The sequence below is a fragment of the Nicotiana tabacum genome, chromosome 8, assembly GCF_000715075.1.
Source record: "Nicotiana tabacum cultivar K326 chromosome 8, ASM71507v2, whole genome shotgun sequence".
Taxonomy (NCBI): domain Eukaryota; kingdom Viridiplantae; phylum Streptophyta; class Magnoliopsida; order Solanales; family Solanaceae; genus Nicotiana; species Nicotiana tabacum.
In genome coordinates, this window is record NC_134087.1 from 209,939,882 (window position 1) to 209,952,354 (window position 12,473).

Consider the following 12,473-nt stretch of genomic DNA (forward strand, 5'->3'; position numbering starts at 1 on the left):
ATTACTGAGGTATGCATCTAAATATTTGTTGTAATTATTTCATATATGTTGTTCGGACTCTCCAAAAATTTCATCTAAAAGGAGAGCATTCTTGGAAATAGATGCGGTGCGACAGCATTTTTAGATCTTCCGAGTAACATAGGTTTTCATCAAACAAGAAGCTAGTTACTCAGGATCAGTTGGAAAGAAACAGAAACAAAGCAACCTGAGTTGAACAACCGTTAATTCTAAATCAAAACATACAAGTAAGTTGCTAGCAAACATATACAATACAAACAACAAAAAGAAAACTTAAAAGAGAAAAACAGAAACAGAAAATTTCACTTACACAGCAAACTAAAACACAGACCAACATTAGTTATTATACAAGAACAAGTTGGCTCTCTCAATTTCCCATTAAGGCCTTCTTCTCTGAGCTCTCTTCTTTGGTCTTCTCTTCTTGTTGGGAATAATGCCTTCAAAAAATTCCACAAACCATTTAGGCTTACCAGCTTTAAACATGAAGCTCCACACAATAGTTCCAACAACAAGTCCACAACTGTAGCCTATGACTACTGATTCCCACGTAAATCCACTTGCAAAATATGACTCGTCCTCTTCTTCTTCTTCGGACTCAAATGGTTGAGGAACACGCGATGGATCACTCGTTCCACATTGCTTTGATAAAGGAGGACCGCATAAATCTAGGTTGCCAACGTACGAGTCATTTGAAAATGTGTTGAATTGTAGACCTTGAGGAATCGGTCCAACAAGACGATTCTGAGAGAGGTTTAAGACTGCCAGAAAGTTTAGTCTTGTCAATTCCCTTGGGATAGTTCCTGTGAGTCGATTCCAAGAGAGATCTAACGCTTCAAGCATATTCAATTGCACCAGTTCCTTTGGAATATCACCTCTGAGATTGTTATGGGATAAATTGAGTAGCCAAAGTGAGCCAAGATCCTTTAGTGTTTTCGGAATTAGACCTTCAAAATGGTTGCTTGATAGATCAATGACCGTCATAATTGTAGTGATTCTTTCTAGCTCAATATCCTGGCCTTTTATCACCAACCTCACTGAATCCCTATACATTATGTCATATATGCCAACATTATGTAGTTCCATATAGTTGATCTCGCCTTTGTCTGATCCATCTAATTTGGTCATTGATATGAAGTTGTCAAATAGTTTTGCATGCAGTGAGCCACTGAATTCGTTTAGAGAAAGATCGAAAATCCTCAACATGGGAAAGCAAAACTTAGTTTGGCAAGGACTTAAAGATCCATGGAACCTGTTCGACTTAAATATAAGGACTTGCAACATTTGAAGAGTTCCTAACCAAGCTGGAAATGTGTCATTTATAGCGTTATTCCCCACATCAAGGACCTCTAAACGATGACAATTGAGCAACGACATAGGGACATGTCCTTCAAATTGATTACTGTTCAAGATAATGGTCGTCAATGAAGTGCTCTGAGTACACAATGGTGGAAGACTCCCACTGAAATTATTCTTTCGCAAATCCAACACCAATAGCTCAGCCATGCTGCCAAAGCAATTTGGAATTGATTCGCTGAAGTTGTTGCGTGATAAATCCAAAAATTCAAGGATACTAAGGTTACAAATGGATGAAGGTATTGGACCCTGCAGGAAGTTGAACTTAAAATCAAGAATCCTTAGATCATATTGATGAAGTTGTTCTAGGTGGCCTGTAAGTGAATTAAGTGAAACGTTGAGGTATTGCAACGAGTCCCATCTCATGCGGCTAAACCAGTTAGGGATTGGGCCATGAATCTTATTGTTAGAAAGATCCAAGATCTGAAGTTTCTTTAAATTTCTCAACAAGTATGGGAAATCCTTCAGTTCACAAGATGATAAGAGCAAAACTCTTAGACTTGGGAAAGCGATTTTGCTACTCTTCCATGATAGCGGATTATTGGAAAGATCTAAATAATCAAGTCTTTGCATGGTCATAAAGATTTCTATTCCTACATTGTCATTGATGTTATTTGATGAGAGGTCAAGATTGAATAGGTTTACGAGATTTTCAAGTGATGGAAGAACAGGACCGCTGAGTTGATTATGACTTAAATCCAATACCTTTACTGCTGGGTTCGTCTTCAGCTTATCAGCAACATCTAGTCCACTGAATCGATTATGATCGAGCTTCAAATGTTCATAGGACGGGATGTTAAAAACCCAAGATGGTATTTTGCCATTCAGTGAGTTGTGAGACAAATCCATATAAGCTAGCTTTTGGTAGAAGAAAAAAGCTTTCGGTAAAAACACCTAGTAAATTGGTTGCTTCATGATCCACGTACCTTAAGGAGGACGACATATTCCTTAAGGACAAGCAGATGGGGTCATCATACCGACGCTCTCTGATGCGCTGATACAAGGAAGACCGAGAGACTGTGCAAGCTAGAACACAACTGGGCTCCGAAACATCTAACCTCACGAACCTTAAGGAGGACGACATGTTCATAGGTATCGGAGATGAGATGTTGACACCAGAGAGAGAAACTACCTCCAGATTTGTCAAGTTCTTAAGCAGTGTTTCAAATGTTTTCTGATCAATTTCACACCAAGAAAAAGAAAGATCAAGTGAAACCAAATTCGATAGGTATGAGATTTCTGCTGGGATTTTACTAGTAAACGAAGAGTCAGAAAGGTTGAGCTGCCTCAAATCTGTCAAGCGGCCAATGTCACTTGGAATTACAGACCAATTGAAGAAATTGAAAGCAAGGTTTAGTGTCTGAAGATGATGAAGTTGAAAAAGGCTGCTGTTCTGATGTATAGTTCCATTTAGCTTACTACAGCTAAGATCCAGGCCGATAACGTGCCCTGTTAACATGTCACAAGTAACTTATTTATGATATAGGGTGTTGAGTATATGTTATATACCTTGAAAACGTAATATTTTACCTGTATATACAATATAATTTTTCGACGGTCAACTGACCACCCTTATGACTATGTGGCTTCGCCACTGAGTACAGCAATCTGTGGAAAGAAGTTTGGACTCCATCACATAACCAACTAGACTCGTTGTATATTTCAAAGGGTTGCTTGAACTGGAGCAAAGCAAAAGCTTCACTAGGAGAGCAAAGATGATGCACAAGGGAAGAAGAAGAACAACTTTTACTTAGCAACACAAAACAGACAAGTGAATAAAAGAAAAAGATACGTCCCATTTTTTTTCTTGTTTATTTTCAGCTAATAACAGAATGTTCTTGCAAATTCAATTATCATTATCCCTCTATATATATATATAGTTAGTTAGTTAGTTAGTTAGTTGCACTCATGAGTTAAAGTGTCTATTTCCGCGGCTCGAACCCGTGACCTCCTAGTCACATGATAGTAACTTTACCCGTTACGCCAGGGCTCCCCTTTATGAGTTATATCACTAACACTCTAATAGAATCTTTTTTGCAAATAAGTGGGTCCATGTAGAAGTGGAGCCATGGTTTCAATTTTATGAGTTCTAAATTTTAGAATAACAATTTTAAGATCTACTAACTGAGTTCTAAATTTAATATTTATGTATTTAATGAATTTTTTAAACATAAATATACTGTTTGAATAAAATATATTGGGTTTGGCCTGTTAGAAAAATAATAATTGAAAACGAAATTGAAGAAGGCTTGAGGCGTGAGAACGACTTTCCTTAAAGAAAATATTGCCCGTATACAAATTGGGAAAATACAAACAATCTTCTTCACGATAAAACAAGCCAAGAATATACTTACCGATTTTTCCTATATCCACTTTGTTGGAAGAACTTCTATTTATAGAGCAATCATCGGATCAAAAAAGGATGCGTTCTTTCACAAACAGACGCATCTGTTCATTCAAATAAAATTTAAATTTAAATTTCAAATAAAACAGATTTAATTAGAAAAAACGTTATGCTCATTTAGACGGAAGACAAGCGCAACGCGCGTACCTAAAGACTAATATATTATATATGTATTTGCACACATATAAGAGTATGTGTTCTAAATTAAACACATAAAAGGACAAGGAATTAAAAGGCAACAAAGGTGCCCTTTCACCACCGGTGTGGGATGGTGTGGGACAAGTCCCACTTTCCAACTTCAATAACAAACTATCATTCGTGGCCGAACCCGTACTTAGACTTCTAACTCCGTCACTGGGTCCGTGGACAAGCAGGAACTTCTAACAAATTTCCGAGATAGTGATGGATTTACTCGTATATTATGATGTTTTCCAACTTGTTAGTCATATTTTGTAGTTTTCCAAAAGACTTTTCAATGGATAGAGTAGATGAAATTAAACTAGGGAGATCCTATCAAATTTCCACAAGACTTTTCAATGATCCAGTGAGAGTGTAGAAATGTGATTTTTGAGAAAAATTTCTACTTCATGTACAATGGATTTCAGAAGGCAAAATACTCTAAAACCCCTCCTAAACTTGACACGGATTATTAGTTACAGCCTTAAACTATTTGTGGTCTTAATTACCCCCGTCAACTTGGCCTTTTGAGAGTCATTACCCCCTGGATGTTGATGTGGCAAAGAGTGTGGGTGCACTCACCTGCCACATGGATTTTTCCTGTTAATGTGACATTTTTTTTTGAAAAATAAAATATATTTTTACCTTTTTAAATATGTTACTTCTTTAGATAATATTTTTCGAATACAATTTATTGATAAAACTTGGATAGAACTACATTATTTAGGCTAAATTTTTTATTTGGCTAAAAATAATAAAGTTTTAGTTAATCGTTTTTTGAATTTGACCTGAAAATAAAGATTTATACAATTGAAATAAATAGTCAAGACATCTAAAAAGTTATAAAGAATACATAGTATGAAATAAATTATTTTGGCTATAATTTTTTATACAACTTTAAATTATGGCGCTAAAATATTTTTTTTTACAGATTTTACTTGAAAAAGTAAAAATACACAGTTGAAATAAATAGTCAGTGCATCAAAATAAAAAATAAAATTTTGCCACATCAGCGACCAGGGGGTAATGGCTCTCAATAAGCCAAACTGAGGGGGTTAATTAAGATCATGAATAGTTTAAGGTTATAACTAATAATCCGTGTCAAGTTTAGGGGGAGGGGATTTAAATGTATTTTGCCATTTCAGAACTGCAACATACAAGTACTACTACTAAAGGGGAACTACCAGTTATGTCTATTAATCATTACCTTATTACAGAAATTGGTCAATTTATAAAATATTACTAAATATTAGTCAAATATTATCAATATTAACCAATTAGCTATTCTTAGCTAAAAAGGTCAAATTTTTGCTTTTTTTTTTGAGTGGGTGTTATTAGAATAGATTGAGTACATCTTAAAGAGCTTGGCTCTTAGTTTTGGGATGATTTGGTAGAGTTTTGAGATGGCCGTTTGAATTGAAAATTTGACGTTGAAGATTAACATGGAAAAATAATAATATGTGTATCTTGAAGTTAATAATCGTTTTGAGTTGAGTTGTAATTGTTGAAGTAATAGAAGTGCTGAATAAGTGGTTTGTTACATAGACAGACTAGAAAATGTGGTAAAAATAGCACGGTATAGTCAGTTTTCGGATTGGTCATTCAAAAATAGCCAGCGTTTACGAAGTCAATGAAAAATAGTCATTATTTTGCTGCAACAGAGACCGGTCTAGCATAATATACTGGAGTTCGGTGCACATGTATATGAACTCCAGCATATTATGCTGGACCGATATACTTTGCTGACTCCAGTATAATATACTGGAGATTGAAGTACCGGTGCTCCAAACTCCAATATATTATACTGGACAATTATCTAGCTATTTTTGAATTTCTCCCGAAAATGTGGCTAACAAGTTGGATGACAACAGAAGAGACAAAGACCATCACTATCTTGGAAAATTGGTAGAAGCATCAGTGGGAAAAATCTGAAGTCAAGTCTTTGCGATGAAATGGGATTTTTTTTGACTAACTGTGTCCAACGACTTCAAAATTCCACACGGTATTATTAACTAATTAAAGCAGCTCCACACATCTTGACGTTTTATAACTGTATAGATATTAGATGTAAAATTGGACTAAATTTTTTAGTGTAATACACAAATGATACACAATGTAATACACAAATCCGCTTCTACATGGACCCACTTGTTTGCAAAAAAGATTCTATTAGACTGTTAGTGATATAACTGATAAAGGGGAGTCTTGGCGTAACTAGTAAAGTTACTATCACGTGACCACTTGCCGAAATGCCCGCGCATAACGAGAACTTAGTACAATGGACTACTTTTTTTGTTAGTCATATAACTCATGAGTGCAACTAACTAACTATATATATAGAGGGATAATGATAATTGAATTTGCAAGAACATTCTGTTATTTGCTGAAAATAAACAAGAAAAAAAATGGGACGTATCTTTTTCTTTTATTCACTTGTCTGTTTTGTGTTGCTAAGTAAAAGTTGTTCTTCTTCTTCCCTTGTGCATCATCTTTGCTCTCCTAGTGAAGCTTTTGCTTTGCTCCAGTTCAAGCAACCCTTTGAAATATACAACGAGTCTAGTTGGTTATGTGATGGAGTCCAAACTTCTTTCCCGAAAACAATGTCCTGGAATGAGAGTACAGATTGCTGCAATTGGGATGGAGTTACTTGTGACATGTTAACGGGGCACGTTATCGGCCTGGATCTTAGCTGTAGTAAGCTAAATGGAACTATACATCAGAACAGCAGCCTTTTTCAACTTCATCATCTTCAGACACTAAACCTTGCTTTCAATTTCTTCAATTGGTCTGTAATTCCAAGTGACATTGGCCGTTTGACAGATTTGAGGCAGCTCAACCTTTCTGGCTCTTCGTTTAATAGTAAAATCCCAGCAGAAATCTCATACCTATCGAATTTGGTTTCACTTGATCTTTCTTTTTCTTGGTGTGAAATTGATCAGACAACATTTGAAACACTGCTTCAGAACTTGACAAATCTGGAGGTAGTTTCTCTCTCTACTGTCAACATCTCATCTCCGATACCTAGGAACATGTCGTCCTCCTTAAGGTACGTGGATCTTGAAGCAACCAATTTGCTAGGTGTTTTTACAGAAAGTTTTTTTCTTCTACCAAATTTGGAAAACCTCAAATTAGGTAACAATCATCTTAGAGGAGTTTTACCAAAGATCCAGCCGAGCAACACTCTGTTAGAATTGGATATTGCAAACACAGGCGTCTACGGTAAGCTGCCTGAATCAATTGGCACCTTCAATTCCTTGAATTATTTAAACCTCCAACGATGTAACTTCTCTGGTTCCATTCCCGATTCCCTTGGCAACCTAACCAAAATTAGGGAGTTGAATTTTGGTGGAAATCATTTCACAGGCCATATTCCTTCAACTATCTCTAAATTGATACAGCTCACAAGTTTAGATCTTTCATCTAACTCCCTTAGTGGTGACATTCCCAATGCTTTCTCTAACTTTCAAAAGCTTGTTAAATTGGATCTTTCTAAAAACATCTTCACCGGTCCATTTCCCTCTTCTATTTTAAGCTTGGGGAGTCTTCAAAGCTTAGTCTTGTCGAGTAATTCCCTATCCGGTCCATTGCCTAGCAATGCAAGCATGCTTCAAAAGCTAGCTTATATGGATTTGTCTCACAACTCACTGAATGGCAAAATACCATCTTGGGTTTTTAACATCCCGTCCTGTGAATATTTGAAGCTCGATCATAATCGATTCAGTGGACTAGATGTTGCTGATAAGCTGAAGACGAACCCAGCAGTAAAGTTATTGGATTTAAGTCATAATCAACTCAGCGGTCCTGTTCTTCCATCACTTGAAAATCTCGTAAACCTATTCAATCTTGACCTCTCATCAAATAACATCAATGACAATGTAGGAATAGAAATCTTTATGACCATGCAAAGACTTGATTATTTAGATCTTTCCAATAATCCGCTATCATGGAAGAGTAGCAAAATCGCTTTCCCAAGTCTAAGAGTTTTGCTCTTATCATCTTGTGAACTGAAGGATTTCCCATACTTGTTGAGAAATTTAAAGAAACTTCAGATCTTGGATCTTTCTAACAATAAGATTCATGGCCCAATCCCTAACTGGTTTAGCCGCATGAGATGGGACTCGTTGCAATACCTCAACGTTTCACTTAATTCACTTACAGGCCACCTAGAACAACTTCATCAATATGATCTAAGGATTCTTGATTTTAAGTTCAACTTCCTGCAGGGTCCGATACCTTCATCCATTTGTAACCTTAGTAGCCTTGAATTTTTGGATTTATCACGCAACAACTTCAGCGAATCAATTCCAAATTGCTTTGGCAGCATGGCTGAGCTATTGGTGTTGGATTTGCGAAAGAATAATTTCAGTGGGAGTCTTCCACCATTGTGTACTCAGAGCACTTCATTGACGACCATTATCTTGAACAGTAATCAATTTGAAGGACATGTCCCTATGTCGTTGCTCAATTGTCATCGTTTAGAGGTCCTTGATGTGGGGAATAACGCTATAAATGACACATTTCCAGCTTGGTTAGGAACTCTTCAAATGTTGCAAGTCCTTATATTTAAGTCGAACAGGTTCCATGGATCTTTAAGTCCTTGCCAAACTAAGTTTTGCTTTCCCATGTTGAGGATTTTCGATCTTTCTCTAAACGAATTCAGTGGCTCACTGCATGCAAAACTATTTGACAACTTCATATCAATGACCAAATTAGATGGATCAGACAAAGGCGAGATCAACTATATGGAACTACATAATGTTGGCATATATGACATAATGTATAGGGATTCAGTGAGGTTGGTGATAAAAGGCCAGGATATTGAGCTAGAAAGAATCACTACAATTATGACGGTCATTGATCTATCAAGCAACCATTTTGAAGGTCTAATTCCGAAAACACTAAAGGATCTTGGCTCACTTTGGCTACTCAATTTATCCCATAACAATCTCAGAGGTGATATTCCAAAGGAACTTGTGCAATTGAATATGCTTGAAGCGTTAGATCTCTCTTGGAATCGACTCACAGGAACTATCCCAAGGGAATTGACAAGACTAAACTTTCTGGCAGTCTTAAACCTCTCTCAGAATCGTCTTGTTGGACCGATTCCTCAAGGTCTACAATTCAACACATTTTCAAATGACTCGTACATTGGCAACCTAGATTTATGCGGTCCTCCTTTATCAAAGCAATGTGGAACGAGTGATCCATCGCGTGTTCCTCAACCATTTGAGTCCGAAGAAGAAGAAGAGGACGAGTCATATTTTGCAAGTGGATTTACGTGGGAATCAGTAGTCATAGGCTACAGTTGTGGACTTGTTGTTGGAACTGTCGTGTGGAGCTTCATGTTTAAAGCTGGTAAGCCTAAATGGTTTGTGGAATTTTTTGAAGGCATTATTCCCAACAAGAAAAGAAGGCCAAAGAAGAGAGCTCAGAGAAGAAGGCCTTAATGGGAAATTGAGAGAGCCAACTTGTTGTATAGTAACTAATGTTGGTCTGTGTTTTAGTTTGTTGTGTAAGTGAAATTTTCTGTTTCTGTTTTTCTCTTTTTAGTTTTCTGTTTGTTGTTTGTATTGTATATGTTTGCTAGCAATTTACTTGTATGTGTTAATTTAGCATTAACGATTGTTCAACTCAAGTTGCTTTGATTATGTTTCTTTCCAACTAATTTTTGAAGAGTTCGAACAACATATACAAAACAATTACAACAAATGTTTAAATGCATACCTCAGTAATAACTGCAATTGATTATAGTGGCAAAACAGCGTTAAAGGTAAAACTGAAGAATAGACTTAGAGGAAAAGGACTAATTTATAGTCAATAACACATCAGAAATTATCATGTTAGTTCCATTGTTTTTGCCAATATTAATGAATTTGGATATATAAATTGCCTATTTGAATTATGAGAAATTTTCAGAAACCGCTATTGTTTAGTGGATATTAACTTCCTATAGCTATCATATACGTATTACTTCTTATAGCTATTATTTAGTTGTTACACAATTGTATTCGCGCTGCTGTATTATTCATGAATACAATAGCAGAATTCGCCTAAAAAAAATAGGGGAATCCAGTTGTACGATTGTATTCGCGCTACTGTATTCATGAATACAGTAGCGAAATTCGCCTAAAAATAGGGAAATCCAGATGTAACTGAAGAGAATTAATTAGTGTGTATCACTCCTAATTTAACTCAGTAAAATCAATTCTATATAAATTTCGTCGTTGTATTCGCGCGACTGTATTCATAAATACAGTGAGGTAATCAAGAAATAGGATGTACACCATTCTATTCAATTCGATTGTATACATTGTATTCAATTCACATATATTTATTATTCAGTTCACCGTATTCAATTTGACTGTATTCAAACAATAAAAAATCACAAAAGAAGTGATATTCGGTTGTATTAAAAAAATACATACCTTCGGAATACATAAATACATGCGGAAAAAATAATATATTTATACAAGATACAAGTTATTTGAGTGTATTTATACAGAATACAACATATTTGTATCATTGTATATGACTAAAAAAGCAAAGAAGAGAAGAAAGTTTGCCGGAGATGGCTTTTCTCGGCCAAGCAAAATACTGTATATATTGTATTAAAACTAAAAATGGAGACGAACAAAAATCCGATCCTCAAGTCATCTCCGATATAGCCATCGCCAGGTCCCCCGACCCTCAAATCATCTTCGGCATAGCCATCGCCAGGTCTGTTCATCTAAGAGGATGAGTCAATAGTGGATGATGATGCCGATGATCAAAATTGAGTGCTTTAGTGGGTATACCTCATATAATCTCTTCGGAGTTGTTGAATTAGCTATTGAAAACGAAATTTGAAGTTTCTTTCTCAAAACATAAAAATTAAAAAAAAGAGTGAAGAGAAAAAGAAGAATGGCAGAGTAATTTGGCGTGAACCGGCCTAAAGCTTTACCAATTACCACGAACTTTTAGAACAAAAATGTTGAGGATCAATTCTGAGAAATTTGTTCCTATAAGAGAGAGAGAGAGAAGAAAAATCTTGTTGTGATTTGAGAGAAAACGTGTGTTAACCGGAAAAAATAGAGAGAAAAATATAAATAGCGTATTTCACGCTTATATGATAGTGTACACAATAAATACCTATTTTAATAATATTTTAAAATAGTTTTGATTTATAATAAATAGGGTGTAATAGTTTGCTATAGAATATACAATTTCTTTAAATTATTATGTGGCGCTGCTTCATAGCTTTTTCGGAACTCGTAGTCATAAACATGCCATGGGATTTCTATGGCTAACATTAAGAGTAAATTGGAAATTAGTTAACTGTTTCCAAATATATTAAAGGTGTCATTGATTTTGGAATAGATTAATAAAAAAATAGTGTCACGTAAATTGAAACAAATATAGTACTATAAAGTATGATACCAGTGCTATGCCATGTAGGGGTGTATATAGGTTGGGTTGGTTCAAAATTTTCAATTACTAAATCAAACCAATGATGTCAGGTTTTTAAATCTATAAACCAAACCAAACCAAACCAACAAAGTCGGATTTTTCAATCTCATTTTTTCTCGGATTTTTTGTTTTTTTTTCCTTCAGATTTTCGGATTTTTCCCAATAAAATCTTCACAGCACAAAATATGTAACTTGTGCTCCATATATTTCTGTAGTCCTAATAAGATACAATTATATAATTTATTTTTCAAGAAAATAGCACAATAACATGAGATAAGTTATAGCATTATACTAAAATATTCAATAACAAAAATAATAAAATTGCATAAAGCAAATATTTCTAATTAATAAGCCATAGTGAAAATTAACGTCATCTAAAAATACTATATAGGTCATTCTAAAATAAGTATAGCTAATAAGTACTATTAATTACATAACTAAGCACTAAAGTAAAAGATAAACTAAGTTACACATTTTTATTGTAAACCAATGTAAAACTTTTTTTTAATAAATGTAAAACTAAAAATAGATATTCAATACTATTGTCATTCCTAGTGTTGAATTGAATTTTATTTTGTTTAGCATTAGTATTGATTTAAACTTTGTTTGAGTTACTATATTTATGGGCTATAACATTTATTTACCATTCAAGAATATTAAGTCCAAACTTGAAACGTTAAAAGAAAAAACTATGAAAAAGTTTAGGAAATATTTATAAATTACATTACAATTAATATTTATATGTATAAAATATTTTTAAAAATTGTATAGATGTATTATTGGGTTGGTTTAGTTTCGGTTTGACTTTTTTTTAATTAAAATCAAACCTAACCAATTATAGTCAAATTTTTTTCCCCAATACCAAATCACTATCGAGTTTTTTTTTCCGATTTGACTCGAATTATCGGTTTGATGCGATTTATCAGTTTTGTTTGTACATCCCTAATATGTGTATCCAGCATAGCAAATTAGCAACAAAAGGCCTTTTAAAAGAAGATAAAGCATTTATCAAAGGCCTCTAGGAGCAAATTATGTTAGTTGTGACAGATATTCTTTTATAGTAGCTCACTTGGAG

At 34.7% G+C, this 12,473-nt stretch overlaps 1 protein-coding gene and 1 pseudogene across 1 annotated transcript; one reads left to right on the forward strand and one right to left on the reverse strand.

The window, feature by feature from the left end:
* Positions 1-224: 224 nt before the first annotated feature.
* Positions 225-3,189, reverse strand: LOC107831934 (receptor-like protein 9DC3; annotated as a pseudogene).
* A 3,111-nt stretch (positions 3,190-6,300) lies between these two features.
* On the forward strand, positions 6,301-9,567 carry LOC107771327 (receptor-like protein 7). Its single transcript, XM_016590678.2, has one exon. It carries the CDS (start codon positions 6,358-6,360, stop codon positions 9,397-9,399), a length of 3,042 nt encoding a protein of 1,013 aa, XP_016446164.2. The 5' UTR covers positions 6,301-6,357; the 3' UTR covers positions 9,400-9,567.
* The last annotated feature ends 2,906 nt before the right edge of the window (positions 9,568-12,473 follow it).